The sequence below is a fragment of the Tupaia chinensis genome, unplaced genomic scaffold (genome assembly GCF_000334495.1).
Source record: "Tupaia chinensis unplaced genomic scaffold, TupChi_1.0 Scaffold000117_1, whole genome shotgun sequence".
NCBI lineage: Eukaryota > Metazoa > Chordata > Mammalia > Scandentia > Tupaiidae > Tupaia > Tupaia belangeri.
Window position 1 is genome coordinate 476,355 of NW_006159582.1, and position 19,968 is coordinate 496,322.

The window sequence follows — 19,968 nt, forward strand, 5'->3', positions numbered from 1 at the left end:
GCTAAAAGTTAAAAGGTAGTTTTCTGTTTTACAGAAAAAAATAGCTGATGTAAAATGTAAATTTATTTCAGGAGACCCTTTGTATAGATTCAGCTTTCAAACTTAACAATAATACAAACAAGTTTGAAAATCTCAAGAGGTCAAAATTGAACAGCTAGTTTACATACAGTCAACTGAGTTTCCATATCATGGCTTTCACTGTTTGCTAATAACACAGAAAACTAATTTTGTTTTGTTTTCAAAAACTAATGATTTTCAGTCAGCCTTGTAACAGTGGTTAAAGGAGCTAGATCCCACATGCCCAACTGCAGTTAGAATCCTGGTCCCAGCACCATGAAAAACACGCCATGCACATGTGGGTGCATACATGCCCCAAATCCCAACAGGATGGAAAAGAGATTGGCATGTGACCACGCCCCACTGAGGGGTGCTTTCTTCCTTTCCCTCCCCTCTTACTCTGTCTATCACATGCATCCTAGTAATTAAAAAAAAGATGTAAAAGATGAATTAAGGCTCAAAATTTGTAGGAGTTAGCAGGGTACAATTTTTTTTAAATGCCCATTTCCATGACAATTCCAGCTGCTTGAAGCAGAAGATAATTGATCATAACTTTTCTTATTTTCTTGTCCCCTGATCCTTTCATACTTTTGTTCTTTAACTGCAGGGTTCCTCTAGTTATTTTTGAAGATTATTTCAAGGTAACAACAAAAATGTTATAAAAAATACCCCAGGAAAAGATTTTGTGTAGAAGCTTTTTACCTTTTAAAGAGAATTATTTTTAAATGTTCTAAAGGGCATATGAACTCACCAGAGAGAAAGGGAAAGTGGGAGGGAGAGTGAGAAAGCAAGCTACCAGGTCCAGGACTCAAACCACAGTTGGCCATGTGGGAGTCCAATGCCTTAACCACCATACCACCTCCTTTCCCCAGAAACTTTGACTTCTAAAAACTGATCTTTGATTATAATCTAAGAAGTGTGGGAATATAGAAATTAATATCAATAGTTTCGGGGGGTGGGAGGGTTCCCTTTGCTTTTATTGCTAAAGTGTACATGTGCTTGCCAAAGAGAAAGCACCTCCCAATAGGGTGTGGTCATGCCAAAATCCTTTCTCCTCCATTTCTCCACCCCATCAGGATTTGAGGCATGCATGTACATGTGCTCAGCATGTTCTTCAAGCTGGAAGTGGCTGGAATTTGAACCATGGTATAGACACATGGGGTCCTACTCCCTGTGCACGGGGCTTAACGACTGCACTATGAAGCAATAATTTTTAAGCCAGAAGTGGCATATTCTAGCCAAATGTTGCAGATTATTTGAGCAATACCCCACTGAGTATTTGGTAAACAAAGCTAAGAGGCCAATGAGTTCAGGTAGTCAAAATTCTTTCAATCTGAATAGTAGTCATATCCTTTAATTCTGATGCTCATATCTTAATATTTAGCCTTTATACATATTAATCAGAGCTTAACAGTACATTCACATTTTAAAAGTTACTTGTTAAATTTCCCTTTCCTAGCAATAGCCTCTAAATTTGCAGGTCCACCCCAAACTGTTCCTAAAAGATCTCTTTCATTCTGTAATGCCTCCTCCATACACAGCTCTTTGCCTGAAATAACAGATTTTTTCAAAGTTCTAATTACTTTTGAAGGTCCGTTGACAAACTGTTTTAGCCACTCTTGTGCCTCTTCTAGAGATTTAGTTTCATCTGAAGACTGCAAGACCTCTTCCACCATTCCTATGCTTAAAGCTCTTTGTGAATTCAGTTTGAGGGCCCCACTTAACACTTTGAGAGCTTGTCTACTGCCAATTATTTCAACCAGCCGGGTAGTGCCACCCCAACTTGGTATTATACCCATTTCCTTGTGGACAAATCTGATCTCACTCTCTGGAGTCATTAGTCTGCAAAAGAAGAAAAAAAACCTTAATTGTAACTACATATATATGCTACATTTATAAAGCATTAACCTATTCATGATCTTATAAGACATCTTCATAGGCAGATATAGTAAAAATTGAATTTTAGACATGCTTTCTATCTAAAATTTGATTTACTACACAGTACTTAACACTAACACTTCCCTTTGAAAACAATCTCAGCATTTCTTTTTGTGCTTGCTTATCCTTTACTCTGCAAACTGAGTCTGTATTTTTTTCTTAAAAGTCCAAAGATTTTTTTTGTTTCTTGTTTTTTGGAGAGGTTTTTGCTATAGGGCATGTGTGCTCGCCAGACAGAGAGAGGCAGATAGAAAGCGAGAAATCACCCCCCAGGGGGGGATGGCCACGCAGCAATCCCTTCTCCTCCATTCTCCTCTTGGGATCTTGGGCACACACGCACACATGCCCAACATGAGTTTTAATCCACCTGGTTCAGGACTCAAACCGCGTCGACTACGTGGGAGTCCAGTGACATAGCCATTAAGTCCAAAGTTTTATCTAAAGTGAATGGTGGAGTAATGAGACAAACTGGATTAAGTAACAGTATGGGAATAGGAAATGTCAAGTGCATACCATGAAAAAAAAAATGACGGGTTGTCAGAAATGTCATGCTGCATTTTTGCATAGAAAAACATGTCATGACTTTTCTGACAACCCAACAAAAAGCATAGTAAGACTATCTTCATTAATCTTCAGAAAAAGAAGTTTTGTTTTCAACCCAGCATCTACCCAGCAAATACTAAGCATGACTAATACCAGGTTGCATTCTAGGTGCTGAGACAACAGATTTAAAAAAAAAAATTTTTTTTGTGCTCAGGAGCTTACATTCTAGCATGGAGGAAAAGACACTAAAAAACTCCAGCAGAGACAAATGCTATAAAAGTAAATAAATAAAGCAAGAAACAAATGAATGTGTATTTATTAGAGAGGTGCTCTTTTAGAGGAGAAGGTTTGGAATATTTAAGCAGTTACAAAAAAGAATGAACAATGCAAAAATTGAAAAAGTTGTCCCAGGAAAAAGAATTTTAAGTACAAAGGCTTTGAAGTAGAAATGTTTAGGATCTCTGAGGACCGGGCTAATATAATGAATCAAGAAGGCAAAGAGAATAATGGGATGAAGAGAAGTCTTATAGGCCTTAGTAAGAAGTTAAGATTTTGTAAGATACTTAGTTGGTCAACCAAGGGACAAGCATATGCCTTATTTTGTAAGGGTTGCTCTGGTTCCTGTATGAAGACTTCATTTAGCAATTAAATAGAACTTAAACCAATTCTTTAAAGAACTTAACCCTCAGAACCACCCATTTAAGGTACAATATTAGCCTCATTTTTTCAGATGGGGAAGCTAAAGCAACAAGTTAAAGAGTTTGCTTAAAGTAAGTTATGAAATAGCCAGTACTTAAACTGAGGTAGCTTGGCTTCAGTATATGTGCTCTTCATTTCACGGTTCACACTAGTAAGCTAACCAAGACTAGAAGCAGGGATACCAGTAAACTGATAGTGGTTTGGGTTAGACTGATAGCAGTGACTTTACATAGGGGCTAATTTTCTGCAAATTGTGGGATTTTTATGAATGGGGTGATTAACAAGGTGAAACAGTAAAAGGGAGTTAACACAGAAAGAGATGATATAGCAAAACGCTTCACATTTTCTAGTTAAATATTTGTATATTAGCAACAGACCAAGAAAGCAATATACGTTTTAGAAAATGCTGCCTGTGAGTTATTTTGACAGTATACTTCAAAAGAAGCTTTAGGACTGAGTTTGGACCAAATGTCATGTCTAAATTTTTTTTTTCAAGAAAATTACTGCTTTCGTACTATTCATTATAAAAAAAAAAAGACCTTAAGTTATTGGCATTCCAAAGTTAAATATTCAAGTGCAGGTTGTTTCATTCTATTAAGACCAAGAAAACAAATTCAGTCTTTGTTTAATCAAGAGAAATATTACAGTGAAAAACTGTCACAAAAGCCTATTTATTAACCCACTGGGGAACTTCATAGCTGTGAATTTCTACACAGGGAAATATGCCTCAGTTATGAGGAAACTTCAGAAAGTTTGTGGGAAAATGGAATCAAAATACTGAGTTTATGTTGATGTAAAAAATTTTGAAATCCATGCACAACTTTTTCATAATATGCATTTTCCATGAACTTTTTGATTACCTCTGTTACGAAAATAGTTTTCAATAACCAGTTTTTAAATAGGGAGAAAGAAAATACCAGTCTCATAAGAATCTGCATCTAGCCCAACAATTAATGAGGGTGATACTTCCTTGTTATGATAAACAGGAAATAATGTTAAAAAGGAATAGAAATCACAGATACAATATCTAATAGCCTTGGAGATAGGAATATTAATATTGAATCTAATCCTCCAAAGCTTTTCACAGAATGAGTGAAATATATCACTGTTCTAAATTAAGTCCTGAAAATGACACTTAAGTTGGCTCAAAGTATGCTACCTACAATGAAGAAAAATATCAGGAATAAGTTAATTCAGGATCAACATAAAAACTGCTTAAAGTCTTAGCTGTTGCAATACTGTAGATAAGCTAATGACAACAAAATTTATTACCTGTTACATAAGCACATTTATATTTTAAAAAAATGATTGTTTTTAATTTACATTTAATCACTGTGTATCTTTACAGCGTACAACATGGTTTTTCCCAGCATGAATACAGTGCATATTAGTCAAGTCAAATACAATATCATCTACATTATCATCAGCAGGTAACTTTCCACTTTTGTGTCTATTAAATGTGCTTTGTTTTAACCCTGATCCCCTCTCTCCTACCCCATTACCCCCTCTCACTGTCTCTAGTATCTATAGTTGTCCTCCCTGCAATGATATCTTCCAATCTTTCAGTTACTGCTACAAAGCACAGACATTGAGTATATGTTGAACAGATACATTCATAGACTGGCTTGTTCCACTTAAGAATTAAATATGGAATCCTTTGCTTCTAAAAGTTTTTATCATCTTTGTATCATGTTTCTTCCCCCTTTGCTCTGTTTATAAGATAATGGATACCTTTTCAAATCCCATTTCACAACTCTAACAATTAATAGGTAATCTTTGTAAGAATTCCTGTTGAACTCAAGCACTAACATCCTTTTTTTTTAAAGACAGGATCTCTAGGAACCAGGAGGTGGTGTAGTGGTTAAGGTGCTAGACTTCCATGTAGTAGACTGAGATTTGAGTCCTGGACCCAGCAGTTTGAAATTCATGACAAGCGTGTGGGCATGCCCAAAATCCCAAGAGGAGAATAGAGAAGGGAGTGTGGCATGGCCAACCCCCCCCCCGGGGGGGGGATGATTTCTTGCTTTCTATCTCTCTGTTTCTGTCTCTCCAATGAGAACTCAGGCTCTACAGCAAAAATCTCTTTAAAAAAAAATAAAATCATGGGTCCAGCAAGTGGTATGTGGTCAAGGCACTGGACTCCCACATGGTTGTCTGCGGTTTGAGTCCCAGACCTGGAGGCTTACTTTCTCACTCTTCCTCTCTATCTCTCTGGTCAAACTGAAGTATTATAATAAGTAAAAGTAAATAATTATTTAAAAAAAAAAAAGATAAGATCTCACTTACCATGTTGTAAACCTTCTCCTTCAACCTTCCAATTGGGACCACTGGTGGATCCCACCACACCCAACATTTAGGTTGGACTGAGAATCAAAACTAGGTCTCCTATCTGGTCTCAGTGACTAAGAAAAGTTGAGGCAGAAGGACTTCAAGCTCAAGCCTGGCCTGGGCAACATAGTGAGACCTATCTATGAAAAAGAGTCTATACCTGTAGTCTCAGCTTGGAGGCTGAGACAAGAGGAGCATGACACTGCAAGACTTTGTTGTTAAAAAAAAGAAAAAGTAAAGACTCAGGTCTTTGAACAAATGTATTTTAGAAATACAGTTTAAAAAATAAATTACTGGGCTAGCCCATGGCATATTGGTTAAGTTGGCTGAATTTCATTTGATAGACTACATGGTTTGAGGCCCAGACCTAGTGACTTCAAAACATGTGGGGTACATATGTGTGTGTGCCCAAAATCCCAAAAGGATGGAGAAATGGAGGAGAAGGGATTGTGGTCATTCCCTGGGAGTGAGGTGGGAGTGAGGGTGGGGGTGAAAGGATGGGGAGTGTTTTCTCACTTTGTCCTCAGTGAACACACATGCTCTCTGGCAAAACTTAACAAAATAAATGACCTGTTTTACTAATAGTTTTTAGTAAAAATTATGTAAGAAATAGTTTTAAAAAATGTTTATTATTAAAGGTACCTCTAGTAAACTCTGAAAAAAGATGGAAATGCATAAATAATGTAATCGAGAGAGATACGCCTTTTTTGGTAAAAGTTATCTGAGACTTTATTATAACCCTTTCTACAATTATCACTTTATATGGAAGTCAAATTGCCTGTCAGAGATTTATGCCATTTAGCATGCAATTGTTCATCGGACTCTCTTCTGAATATATGCATTACCTCTTTCAATTTTTACATTCCAGAAGGTAGATAGGTCACTATGATTCCCATCCTTTTTTTCACATTTTATTGATTCACAAAAGATCTTAATCTAAATACTCAAAATAGTTTCAATAGCAAGTGGAGCAGATATATACATGTTTATGAACACATAAACTTTAGGCATAAAACTCAGTGAATAGAATGAACATACCATAAAGTAGCATCTAGCTGAGGCTATGTAGCTTACTGCAGTCATTAAATATATATTTTCTATACAATTTTTAATTTCAAGAAAAGCAGTGTTAGCTTTAATCAAAATCAAAAAATGTTAAGAGAAATTTTCTTAAGACTTAAAAGCTAGGAGAAAGGTTAGGATTCAGTTCAAATAGTAGTTAGATGAACCTATCAACAGCTCAAGAGAAGACAAAAATCCTTTAACCTGGAAAACAAAGCATAGAAGAAAATCAGTAATGTTTTAGCCAAAAGTTAAAAAATTCTATTTCACCAGTTGAGTCTCATGTAATTAATCTCTCTTCTGTTGAATTTGCATTGTTACTGTCATCCGATCTTTCTGTTTGCATTCTGGAAGTTAACATTCAATGTTATTATTGACCTTTCCGGGCTTGTCCCTACCATTAAGTTGGCCATTCTCTTGGGTGGTTTTATACTCTTATTTCTTTGTGTCTCACTTTAGTTTTCCTGGTATAGCACTCCCTTCAGAATTTCTTGGAGAGCTGATCTGGTGTTGGTAAATTCTTTAAGGTTTTGTTTATCTGGGAATGTTTTTGTCTTTCTTCCCAAATGAAGGATAATCTTGCTGAGTATACTATTCTTGTTTGAAACTGTTTTCCACTTAACACTTTGAATATATTTTCCCATTCTTTCCTTGCTTGTATCATTTCCAATGAGAGGTCCAATGTTAGACTTATGGGATATCCTTTGAAAGTAACTTGACATCTCTTTCTTGCCAATTTTGTATCTTGTCTCTGTCCATGGTTTTGGTCAATCTGGCTATGATGTGCTTTGGAGAAGATCTTCTTGGGTTGATTCTATGTGAGTCCTTTGTATATCTTGGGTCTGGATATTTGAAAGTCTCTCTAGGTTTTGAAAGTTTTCTTCCAGGATTTCTTAGAATAGATTATCAATGCCCTTATTAATTTCTTCACCTTCTGAGATACTGATTATCTGGATAGTTGGGAATTTAATGCTATCTAGTATTACTCGTATATTATTCTCATTTTGAGGGTTATTATCTCAGTCTTTTTGGTGATGTTTCTAGAGCAGAGGTTCTGTCTTCTACATCTGAGATGCAATCTTCTGCATGATCTAATCTACTTTTAATACTTTCAACGGAGGTTTTGATTTCCTATATTACAGCTTTCATCTCTAACAGTTCCGTTTTATTCTTTATTACGGTGAAATATATGCCTTTGATGTGAAGAGCATAGTGGACTCAGGATCCAGACTACTTGGCTTTAAATCCTTGCATGACCACTAGACTAGACTCACACTATACCATGAAAACCACAGCAAAGGAAAACAATACAGAGAGGATAGGAATTCAACCCTAGATCTTAGGATGTTATTAATATCTCTGAGTTTCAGTTTGCTTGTCTATAAAATAAATACAATAACAGTATTAGGATCATCATGAGTCAAAAATGCTAAAATAAGTGACAGGTACTTTGAACATATATACTCCACAGCTGTTTTACAGATAATCTTAGAGGGACTGTGCCTGTATATTTAAAAGAATCAGCATAAAACTGTGTCTGCCTCAACCACATCTATAGAGCACAAAGCATTATTTATACTTTTATTTGGAAAGATAAAGTTGTGCATACTTTATATCCTGACACATATTAAAATATTTTTCTAGCTTTTATTAAGTTGATATTATTGATAAGTTTATGATTAAGTTAATCAGTACATAGAACAGTAGTGTTTCTGTTGGAGAGAGAGTATAATTTGTTTCCTGGACTAATATTCAATCTCTAAAGTATTACAAGTAGACGGCTATATTCGCAGTATTAAACACAGCAAATTATGGTATACTGTCCATCTTAAATGTTGATTATATAAATGGAGACGACAAAGCAAATACAATTTTTGTGTTTCCAAATATAGTCATGTATAGGGATACATTCTAAGATGCATCATTATGTGATCTGATTATAATGTAAGGGTAATAGAGTGAACTTCCACAAACCTAGTTGGAATAGCCTACCATACACATAAGCTATAAGGTATAGCTTATTGCTCCTGGGCTACAAACCTGTACAGCATGTTACTGTACTGGAACTGTAGGCAATTAGAGCACCATGGTATTTGTGTATCTCAACACAGAGAAGATACAGTAAAAATACAGAGAAAAAGATAAATGGTGCACCTTTATAGGGTACTTACTATGAACAGAGCTTGCTGCACTGACATTGCCCTAGGTGAGTCAAGTGAGTGAGTAGTGAGTAAATGTGAAGGCCTAGGACAATACTGTACACTACTATATGCTTTATAAAACTATATACTTAGGGAACAGCAGTTAGCATAATGGCTATGTCACTGAACTCCCATGTAGCCGACCGAGGTTCGAATCCCAGCCCCGTGGCGTAAACTCACGCCAGGCGCATGTGCGTGCGTGCCCAAGATCCCGAGAGGAGAATGGAGGAGAAGGGATTGCGGTGTGGCCATCCCCCCCTGGGGGGTGATTTCTCACTTTCTATCTCTCTGTCTCTCACCAGAAAACCTATCCAAAAAATAACAACTATATACTTAGGCCGCACAAATTTTTTAAAAAATATTCTTCTTCAATGACAAATTAACTGTAGCTTACTCTAGCTTTCTTTACTATGTAAACCTTTTAATCTCTTAAACTTTTTTAATCTTCTGTAGTAACATCTAGCTTAAAACACACTGTATAGCTCTTCAAAGTTTTTTCTCTTTGTATCCTAATTCTGTAAGCTTTTTTCCATTTTTAACATTATGTATGCATGTGTATGTGTGTGTTTGTGTGTATATATATGTATATGTATGTGTGTGTATGTATATATATGTGTGTGTGTGTGTGTGTGTGTATATATATATATATATATCTTCTTAAGCTTTATTTTTAAAAGTAAGACACAAGCACATATATTAACCTAGGCCTACACACAGGTTGAGTATCAACATCACTGTATTTTCCTTCTATCTTGTCCCACTGCAAGGGCCACAATGAACAGTGAAGATGAAAACAAGTACAATGGAAAATGACACAAGTAAGAGATGCCATAAACTCAAGATGTATGAGGCTGCTGCTAGCATAATGGTGTGCTGTTTTCCAATATTTTTTTTTAATATATAAGTACATGGAGTACACTCTAAAATAATGATTAAAAAGTATAATACGGTAAATATCATATAAACAAATAATATAGCTCTTAATTATCAAGTATTATGTACTGTACATAACTGCATGTGCCATACTTTTGTATGACTGGCAGTGCAATAGGTTTGTTTGTACCAGCCTCACCACAAACACGTGAGTAATGCTTTGTGCTCCAATAATATGAGGGCTATGATATGAATAGGCAATAGGAGTTTACTAGCTCCATTATAATCTTTTTTTTTTTTTTTTTGGAGAGATTTTCACTGTAGGGCGCGTGCGCTCGCCAGACAGACAGAGAGAGACATAGAGACAGAAAGCGAGAAATCACCCCCCAGGGGGGATTATCACGCTGCAATCTCTTCTCCTCCATTCTCCTCTCGGGATCTTGGGCACGCACGCACACGCGCCCGGCGTGAGGTTTAAGCCACCGGGTCCGGGACACAAACCGCGGTCGACTACGTGGGAGTCCAGCGGCATAGCCATTACACTAACTGCTGGTTCCCTAGCTCCATTATAATCTTATATCTATCATATATGTAGTTCATCAATGACCGAAATTGTCCTTATGAGGTACATAATTATAAAGGCAAAAATAATGCTGTGTTTTACTACAGATAAGGCTAAAGCAAAATATTTCAAACTGATTAAAAAAAAAAAAAAAAGAAAACACTTATTCCATGAAGACTCTTTAAGAATTGTGCAACATAAGTAACAGCATAACTGTATACTTAAAGTTTTTAAAGCAAGCAAGCATTGATGTTACAATTTTATTTATTTATTTTCTGCTACAGGGCATGTACACTTGCTGGAGAGAGACAGAAAAAGAGAGAGAGAGAGAGAGATTACCCTCCCAGGGAGGACGGACACACAGAAATCCATTCTCCATTCTCTTGGTATTTGGGGCACTCAAGCAAATGTGCCCCTCAGGTCTGGGACTTGAATCAGAGTTGGCCACCATGTGGGATCCAACCGCCTTAAACCTCCACACCACGTGCTGTCCCACTGATGTTACAAATTTAACATGATGTCATAAATTTAAGTTTAGAATCATTGGCTTAAATAACCTTTAGTTTAGAGACAGAAACTGCTTGTACCTTTACACTACATCTAAAAAGTCAAAGATGACAAAGCAAACTAAGTTGACATGGGGAAATACGGTATAGAGAACTGCAGAATTAGCCACTGCATCCCTGACCACCAACAGGACCTCAAAAGCAAGACCCCATTTGCACACATGCTTTCCAGGCACCTTTTACCTTTTGCTTACTACCTGCCATCACCTCCTAAGACAAACCATGGAAAATAGAAGAAACCAAAGATTCTCCCTAAACCTCACTTTTCTAATTTCTAGCTCTCACTTGATTGGTCTCATGAAGCTCTATTCTATTTATAGCAAGGGACTGAGTAATAATGTATAGGACTGAATGAGTGAAAATGTGTGTGTGTACATGGTGGTGATGGAGCAGGGGAGGAATAGATACAAACATGTTTTCTGATATTCAAGTCTGGTTTTAATACCCAGTTAGTAATTTTAGCATGATCAAAGGTAGATTTTCTTAATATCACATGCTGTAGGGTAAGAATTTCTAGTAATGTGGTGGTAACTACAAAACAAAGCAACATAGGCAATGTGACTGCTTCCTGAGACGGAAATGTCATATTGAGAATATTGGCAATATCTAGTGAAAAAATGGAATTAGTCCTTTTGGGGTTGTGGCTGTGGAGGGGGTATGCACACATTTGTGTATGTCTAAGTGTATATATTATATACATATTTTCTACCAAAGGGTTACCTTTAGTAAGCTCCCTTGAGAAAAACATGTTTACAGCTCCTCTTCCTTCTATTATATCTTTGAACTACTGGGTAGCAGCTGGAAATTGTAATACCTGGGGCTGAGGATTATTTGTATTCATGAAAACAATGTTAGAGGTTGGAAACAAATTAGATTGGCAGGTTCTAAATTGCATAGTTGAAAACTTTATTTCACTAGGGAGATAAAAGAATAAAAATGTGATTTTCATCTCATGTACAAATAGCTCAATATCCCAAAAGAAAAATGGGAAAATAAAATGCAAATAATTCACACACAGATATACATACAATTCAAAACTTATACTTCAACAAAAATCTCTAAATATAAATATTAAATTGAAATTTAATTTTTGATGATCAAAATGAGAAAAGATCTTTTATAATCATTTTAAGAAAGGATATTCTCTCTCTCTGCTGGTAGCAGTATAAATTGGACAAATATTTCTTAGAGGACACTTGGCAATATATATCAAAAGCCTTGAACATTTTTATATCCTTTGATTAAGTACTTTACTTGCTTACAGGACTCATTTTCAAGAAATAATCTGAACTGTGAAAAAAACTTTATGTATAAAATAGTTATTGTAGTATTATTGTGGTAGAGAAATATTGGAAACAATGGAACAGAATAAAAAGTCTATCAATAGACTCAACTGCAAGTGAAAATTTAATAAGTGGTAACTCAAATCCTAGAATACAGAAGGCCTTTTACAATAAATATTTGGGACAAATAGCCATCTGAAAAAAAGATAAAATAAAATTCATTACTCACAGCATACATAAAATAAAAATAAGATAAAAATGGATTAGATATTTTAAAATGTAAAATATAAAACTAAACAAGTACTAGAAGAAACATGAGTGAATTCCTCTATTCCCTGGGTTTATAGAAAGCCTTTTTTTTAAGGAATTATTTTATTTAACTTTATTTATTTATTTTTAATTTGACCAGAGAGAGACAGAGAGAGAGAAAAAGTAAGAAATAAGCTACCAGGTCCAGGACTTGAACCACAGTTGGCCATGTGGGAGTCCAGTGCTCTTTTTTTTTTCTTTTTCCTAAGAGAGGTTTCTTTTGGGAGGGGCATGGAGAGGTTTTGGCTATAGGGCACGGGCGTTTGCCAGAAAGGCAGAGAGAGACAGAGAGACAGAAAGTGAGAAATCACCCCCCCCCCGGGGGGGTGACCACATGACAATCCCTTCTCCTCCATTCTTCTCTCAGGATCTTGGGCACGCATGCTCATGCGCCTGGCATGAGTTTAAACCCCCAGGTCTGGGACTCAAACCACGGTCGACTACATGGGAGTCCAGCGACACAGTCATTATGCCAACTGCTGGTCCCAACTATAACTACATTTAAAATCATCTCTGCGTCACTGAACCCTTTATAAGTTAAATACATGAGTAAACTTTAAAGTTGGTGGAAAATTGAATTAAATTTTATTTTGGTGCAAAACATTTTTAAATCCACGCCTAATTTACTCATAATGTACATTTCTCATGAACTTTTTGAAGAACCCCTTCCCCACAATATATTTGCTCTATGCCAAGCTCACCTGTGTAGGTAGAACAGTCCCCAAAGAATGTCCATGCCCTAATCCCTAGAATCTATACATACATTAGTTTATATGGTAAAAGACACTTTGCAGGTATAATTAAGGTTACATTGTTAGCATAAAGAGTGTATGCTAGCTTAAAGACTAACAGGAGATTTTATGTTAGAAAATTTTCGCTTTCTTGAAAAAACAACTAGTCTTTATTTGCAAGGTCAAATGGTTAGACAGCAGTAAAACACAAAGCTCTGTAGAGTCTACCTGTAGAGTCTACAAAATGTCATTCCTATAGGTTGTTGGAAAAGTTATGATGCATTTTTGCATAGAAAAAAACACATCATGACATTTCTGATAACCCAACAGTATAGCTATCAAATACTGAGGCAATCTCCTGTGGCAGATTTCATGGTTTAAGCCTGGAGCCCTCCCTGAATATGGAGGACATTCGTGTACCCATGATCTGGAGCTGGCTGACACTGGGGGTGAATCATGATATCAAGACACTGTTAGCGGTGTTGTCTCTCTGTCTATCTCTCTCGCTCTCACTCATAGAAGAAATAAGGTTTTTTTATTTTTTTAGAGAGATTTTTGCTATAGGGCATGTGTGCTCACTGGAGAGAGAGAGAGACAAAGAGAGAGGAAGCAAGAAATCACCCTCCGTGGTGGGGAGGATGGTCACGCTGCAGTCTCTTCTCTATTCTCTTCTCTGGACCCTGGGCACGCACGCGCGCACACACACACACACGCCTGGCATGAATTCTAAGCCTGGAACTCAAACCGCAAACTCAAACTATGTGGGAGTCCAGCAATATAACCTTTGTGAGTCCCTAAGAAATAAACTAAAAAAAGTCTTAAGTTGCACTTACTTTTACTAGAGGATTTTTAAGTGTAGTAATGTTCACTTGTATATAGCTTAGAATTCTCTGACTATCTCTAAACACATATATATTTTAAATACACATTATAAAATATATTTTTATACTTATATGCCCTATAGAATGTATAAATTATATGTATAATTATAATATATATATACTTATATATATTTAAATGATATATTTCCTAAGAATATATACTTCAAGGTAAAGTGAGGAAAGGAGTTAATCCTTTCACACACTGAACACTTCCTATTTGGTTTCACATTACCCATAAGGCCAATCACTGCTTCCTCTTCACACAATGAAATGTAGCAGCATCCTCATGCAGTCTACACTGACGACAGCAGAGGGCACTGTCCTAAGAATTGACCATTCTTCATCATGTACCAGAATCTCATTCATTTAGGAAGTACTAGTTTCCAAAGGGGTAGAATCTCTGCAAATTCTTATACACCAAAACTGTTTTTAAATAGCTGTTTATGAAACTACAAGTGACAAAATAGCTGTTTATGCAACTACAAGTGACATAATTTAAATAAATTGATAATAATTCATAAAAGCAGTTTCAAGCACATGTAAAGTCTACAAAATGTCATTCCTACATATCAGGTTGTTGAAAATGTCATGATGCACTTTTGCACAGAAAAACATAGAAAAAATACATCATGACATTTCCAACAACCCAAAAGTATAGCTATCAAATATGAAAAATAATTCTAGGGATTGAAGAACTATTGGTTCCAAACAACTTTCTCTAACCTTATTCTCTGGTCTTCCTCAAAGCCCAACAAAGCTGCAATAAATCATAGTAAACTGAAGCTATGAAATGGATCTCAGAAAACCTCTTTTTTTTTTTTTTTTTTTTTAGGTTTTTGCCATAGGGCACTGGCACTCACCAGAGAGAGACAAAAAAACCTGTGAGAGAGAAAGTGAGAAATCACACCACCACCACCACCCCAGGAGAAATGGCCACACCATGCCACAATCCCTTATCCGTTCTCCTCCTGGGATTCTGGGACTCAAACCGCAGCCAACTATGTGGGAGTCCAGCAATATAACCTTTGTGAGTCCCTAAGAAATAAACTAAAAAAGTCTTAAGTTGCACTTACTTTTATTAGAGGATTTTTAAGTGTAGTAATGTTCACTTGTATATAGTTTAGAATTCTTTGAATATGTCTCACACACACCAGGCATAATTTTCAAGCCACCAGGTCCAGAACTCCAACCATGATCGGCCATGTGAGAGTTTAGCACCTTAATCACTTCATCAACTCCGCATCCCAGAAAACCTCCTTTAATTGTTGAAGATAGCTATAGCATTATCTCTTTCTCCGTTCTTCTTTATTTTTTTTTTTAGTTGTTTACTTTTCTTTGTATAATTCTTTTGGATTTTAAAGTTTGATATATTTCCTTAGCTTTCCTCCCATGGGTTTTGCTACTATGGATTGATCCTTTACTACCTTGTTAAGTTTTTGAAATGCATAGTAATAAAATAATAGAGTTATTATACTAGACTAAAACTACTCTAATAACTCACAGAAATAAAATATTCACAAACTGGTTATCCTAAGAATATGTAAAATATTGATCTTAAGATAAAAAATAAACTTGAGCATATGTTAATTATATTTGTGGAAAAGTAATACAATTTTTATCTTACCTGAAATCACATGCTGTAGTTAATTCTGCTCCTCCACCCAGGGCTCGACCTTGAATCAGTGCAACGCTTATTAAAGGAAGCCTGTATGTTGAAGGATATATGGATATTAATATTTTTATTTCAATATTAGTTTATAAGCATTATTTTTTAAAATCTTACAATGCAGTGGCAACAAAATTACTACACTTTTTTTATAATAAAGTGCATACCATGAGAAGAAAAATGGTATAATATGAATAATTCATACTATCTGTCATGTAAGTTTATCAAAATACCTCCCAGAATCACTGCATATTTTTGAACTACAGCCATATTATAACTCTCAAATAAATGGATGTTTTTCAGTAATTTATAGTTCCTAGAACTTCTCAGTAACTAACAATGGGGAATAATTGAAAATGACATTGTCTTAGTTCATTTTTATTGATATTAAAGGGTAAGAAAATTAAGGTTGCATTCAAAGGGAGAAAATGTAATACAGAAGACAGAGCTTCAAAACTGTGTTATGAATATTTCTACCAAAAATTTTCTCAGGCCAGCTCCATAGTGGTCAAGGAAGCTAGCTCCCCATGGCCCAACATGGTTAGAGTCCTAGGCCCAGCGGCTTGAAAACATGCTGGGCACATGTGGATGAGTGCTCAGATTCCAACGAGATGGAGAAATGCAGGAAAAGGGATTGCAGCATGACCACACCCTGTTCAGGGTTGCTTTCTTCCTCTAGGAAATGATCTATAGACTAATTGTATATAAAAGCATAATACTGTGGTAAAAATAAATCTTACCTTTCCTGTTTACAAAGACTCACTTTGCAGAAATGTGTGAATACTACAAGATAAATCTAAAATGTTTTAAAAATATCAAATGTTTTTTAAGTTCTAACCATACTGCAAAGCTGCAGGTATAAAGTAATCGAAAATTTCTTAATATGCACTATTCCCAGAGAGGAAAAAAAAAAAAGAGTAACTTTTCAGATTACTCAAGAAAAAGTTAAATGCAATATGGAAGAAGAATCTGAAAAAAGAACTAAGACAATGAAAGAAATCTTTAAATAGTAATGTTATGATTGTATTACTCTGTCTAGACTCAGATAGAATGGTACTCAAAAGATGGGAATATCCAGTTACTAAGTATGCTTAAATAAATATCATCTTCCTTAGTTTTTATAATTTTTAAATTATACATTTAGAAACATGAAACTAAAAAACTAATAGCCAAAACATGTCACAGTTTGTAACCCCAAATGCATAGTGATGGGCCAAGAAGAATTTTTTCCCTTTTGTTCTTTATCTATGTAAAGTGAATTCATTTTCCTCAGAAAGCTGCAAAAGCCTTCTTCAAACTATAGGGTTCTTTCCCTCTCTCCTCTGGGTGAAGACTACTTTATTTACTACATTCTATGAATTTTGAATATTAAGTAATCTTTATGTGTCATCTCTTGATCAGTGACCTTATCCTGTTCTCTTATCTGTACTTAACTTTCTCCACGTCTATTCCTTAATATAGGTAGTCATCTAAGCTCTTTTAAAAAAAAAGGCTGGATCTTATGTTTTTTTTTTTAAATCCCTATTTGTCTTATTTTTAAAATACATGTATGTATTCCACTAACATTTATTTAAATAATAGCCCACAATGGCTCAAAGAAATAGTTAATCTTTAGAATAAGTATAATTAGAAAATCAGCTAGTTTTTTATTTGAACTGGTGCAAATAATGAAGAAATAAAGAACTATTTCAGTCTTTTAGAAATCATATTTTCAAAAAAGATACATTACCTCGTAAATCTTGTTAAGGTGTTCTGCATGAACATACTTAAGGCCATTCCATCCTTTAAATAAAAATAAGCATAAAAGCAAAGGTATAATAGAAATGTATTACATTAGAATTTTTAATTCAGGTTTCAAAAAATGAAGCCCAAAATATATATTTAAAAAAAAATAAAGCTCTATTTAAACTCTACGTTGCTGTCTGAAATCCATGCTATGCTATTATTTGACTCTGTGGATATCCTAGGACTCTTTGAGCTCAGCTCTGCATGAGTATTAGCACATACACATGTAGTTGTGAGAATCAGTTAATAAGCCCTAGAACAGTATGGAATTCTATTGTGAGAATCGATAACATACCCTAGAATAGTATGGAATTCTACATAGGGAATATAGGGAAAAGAGGCATAAATCAATCTATTGTCTCCAAGAAGATAAACAAATAAAAGAAGGAAGAGAGGAACAGAGAAATTCTGTTAAGTTTTGGTTTCCTTGTACTTCTCAGATTTGTATATTGTTAATTCCACAAATTACAAATTTCTTAAAAATCTTAAAATTAGTTCTATTGATATTTTTGACTAAATAATGATTAATAATGATAATCATTATTTAATATTATGTTAATATTCTAATAGGACCTATTTCATTAGGGGTGTTATTAATGATTAAATAAGTTATGATCCATTATAAAAAGCTTAGAACAGTGCCTGGTAACATAGTAAGAGAACAAAAAAGTTATCTATCATCATTATTAATGTCACTAATAGTATTGGTAGTGAGATAGTAAGGATGTTTTGGTTTTAAACATAGCATAAAAGAGATTTCATACTATTGGCAAATATGACCTGGAAATAAAATAAGAATTAAATTTGTCACCCAAAGCTAATGAGTCAACATTGGTTAAATGGTCAGTCTCCTCACTGGGCTAAAGAAAGAAAATAAGTCAATAAAAAATAAACTTTTACCTGTGATAAAGTTGAGGGTAGGGGATAACCGAAAAGTTAGCTCTGCTCTTAAGTATGAAAGTTTGAGGCAGGGCCAGAAGATGTTGCAGAAATTAAAGCAGCTGGATCCCCATGGCCCATTGTCCAGTTCCAGTCCCAGATCTGGCAGCTTGAAAAATATACTGCGTAGGGCCAGCAGGTGGTGTAGTAGTTCAGGCACTGGACCAAAATGGCAACTGCAGTTCAAGTCTTGGACCCAGCAGCTTGAAATAACACCGGGTGCATGTGCATGCATGCCCAAAATCTCTAGAGGAGAATAGAGAAGAAGGGATTCCAGCATGGCTATCCCCCGGGGGGTGATTTCTCTCTTTTTCTCTGTCTCTCTGGCAAGCACAAGCACCCTATGGCAAAAATCTCTCAGGAAGAAAAAAAGAGAAGACAAGAGGAGAGAAGTGGAGAGGAGAGAAGAGAGAAAGAAGAAAGAAGGAAGGAAGGAAGGAAGGAAGGAAGGAAGGAAGGAAGGAAGGAAGGAAGGAAGGAAGGCAAACAGACACACTGCATATATATGTATGTGTCCAGAATCCAAAGAGGAGAATGGAGACAGGATTATGGGCTTATAGCAATCTTAAAAAAAAAAAAAGGAGGCTGTGAAGTTCTAAATGAAAGGTGCTGCAGACAGTAATATTTTCATCCTATCTGGATGATGCCCTGAGCGCCAACTGTGCTTGTCCCTTTAAAGCAAATGTAAGAAGCACAATGTCTAGTCAGAGTGCCAAAAGGAACTATAAACATCATATACTTGCTCTAACATACAAAATACCCAGCCTGTTAAAATATCTTATCCTAGAGTCATTAAGAAGACTTTTGTTATATGGGTTTATTCATTTCCTCAAAATACATGGAAGGGTTTATAGAAAAAATAAAATTTTTATCAAATGGAACTGTATAGTAGCAGTAGTAGTAACAAACAGAAAAGTCACACAAGAATGAATTTTAGGGTCACTAGAAATTTAAGCAGCAGACAACAAAGCAACATTAGATTGGCAGAAAAGTAGTATGATCGGGGGGCAAAGGAGGATATTACTTTTAAGCTAGATTAAGAATATAAGGGCCTCTAAAATGTGAGATTTTTTCCTTTAGGAATTATACCCATTTATTGCAGAGTAAGCAGGTTTTTATTTCTCCACATCCTGACATATATATTTGGACTTTAATTACGTCTTTCCTTTAAAAAGAGATATCTTTTTCATCTATAAAACATCTGCAGCATCAAATCCAAATTGTATTATGAGGTTAATATTTACATAAGATTGTTTTAAACTTTATTCTTTCCTCCTCCCATAACTTTTCAAGGCTAATCCTTACGCTGGCCCATCTCCTAGCCACTACCTTTTCAATCAAGAATTAACTGACTAATAGAGTCTTGGGAACTCATTTCCTGCTCATTAAACAAAAGATAGTAAAATGAAACCAACATCTTAAGAAATCAGTTACACTTAGATGAAAAGTAGAAGGCCGGAAGGTGGCATGGCAATTAAGACACTGGAATCCCATGTGGCTGACTATGGTCTGAGTCCCAGACCTGGTGGCTTGCTTTCTCACTTT

At 35.5% G+C, this 19,968-nt stretch overlaps 1 protein-coding gene across 1 annotated transcript; it reads right to left on the reverse strand.

Annotated features, from left to right (window-relative positions):
- Nucleotides 1–1,380: 1,380 nt before the first annotated feature.
- On the reverse strand, nucleotides 1,381–17,481 carry LOC102498422 (ethylmalonyl-CoA decarboxylase; the record flags this gene model as incomplete). The annotated part of the gene is given in 3 exon segments (XM_006144262.2): nucleotides 1,381–1,899; nucleotides 15,658–15,738; nucleotides 17,429–17,481. Coding segments are annotated over 3 exon segments (543 nt in total), but the record flags the coding sequence as incomplete, so codon positions are not given.
- Nucleotides 17,482–19,968: the final 2,487 nt, after the last annotated feature.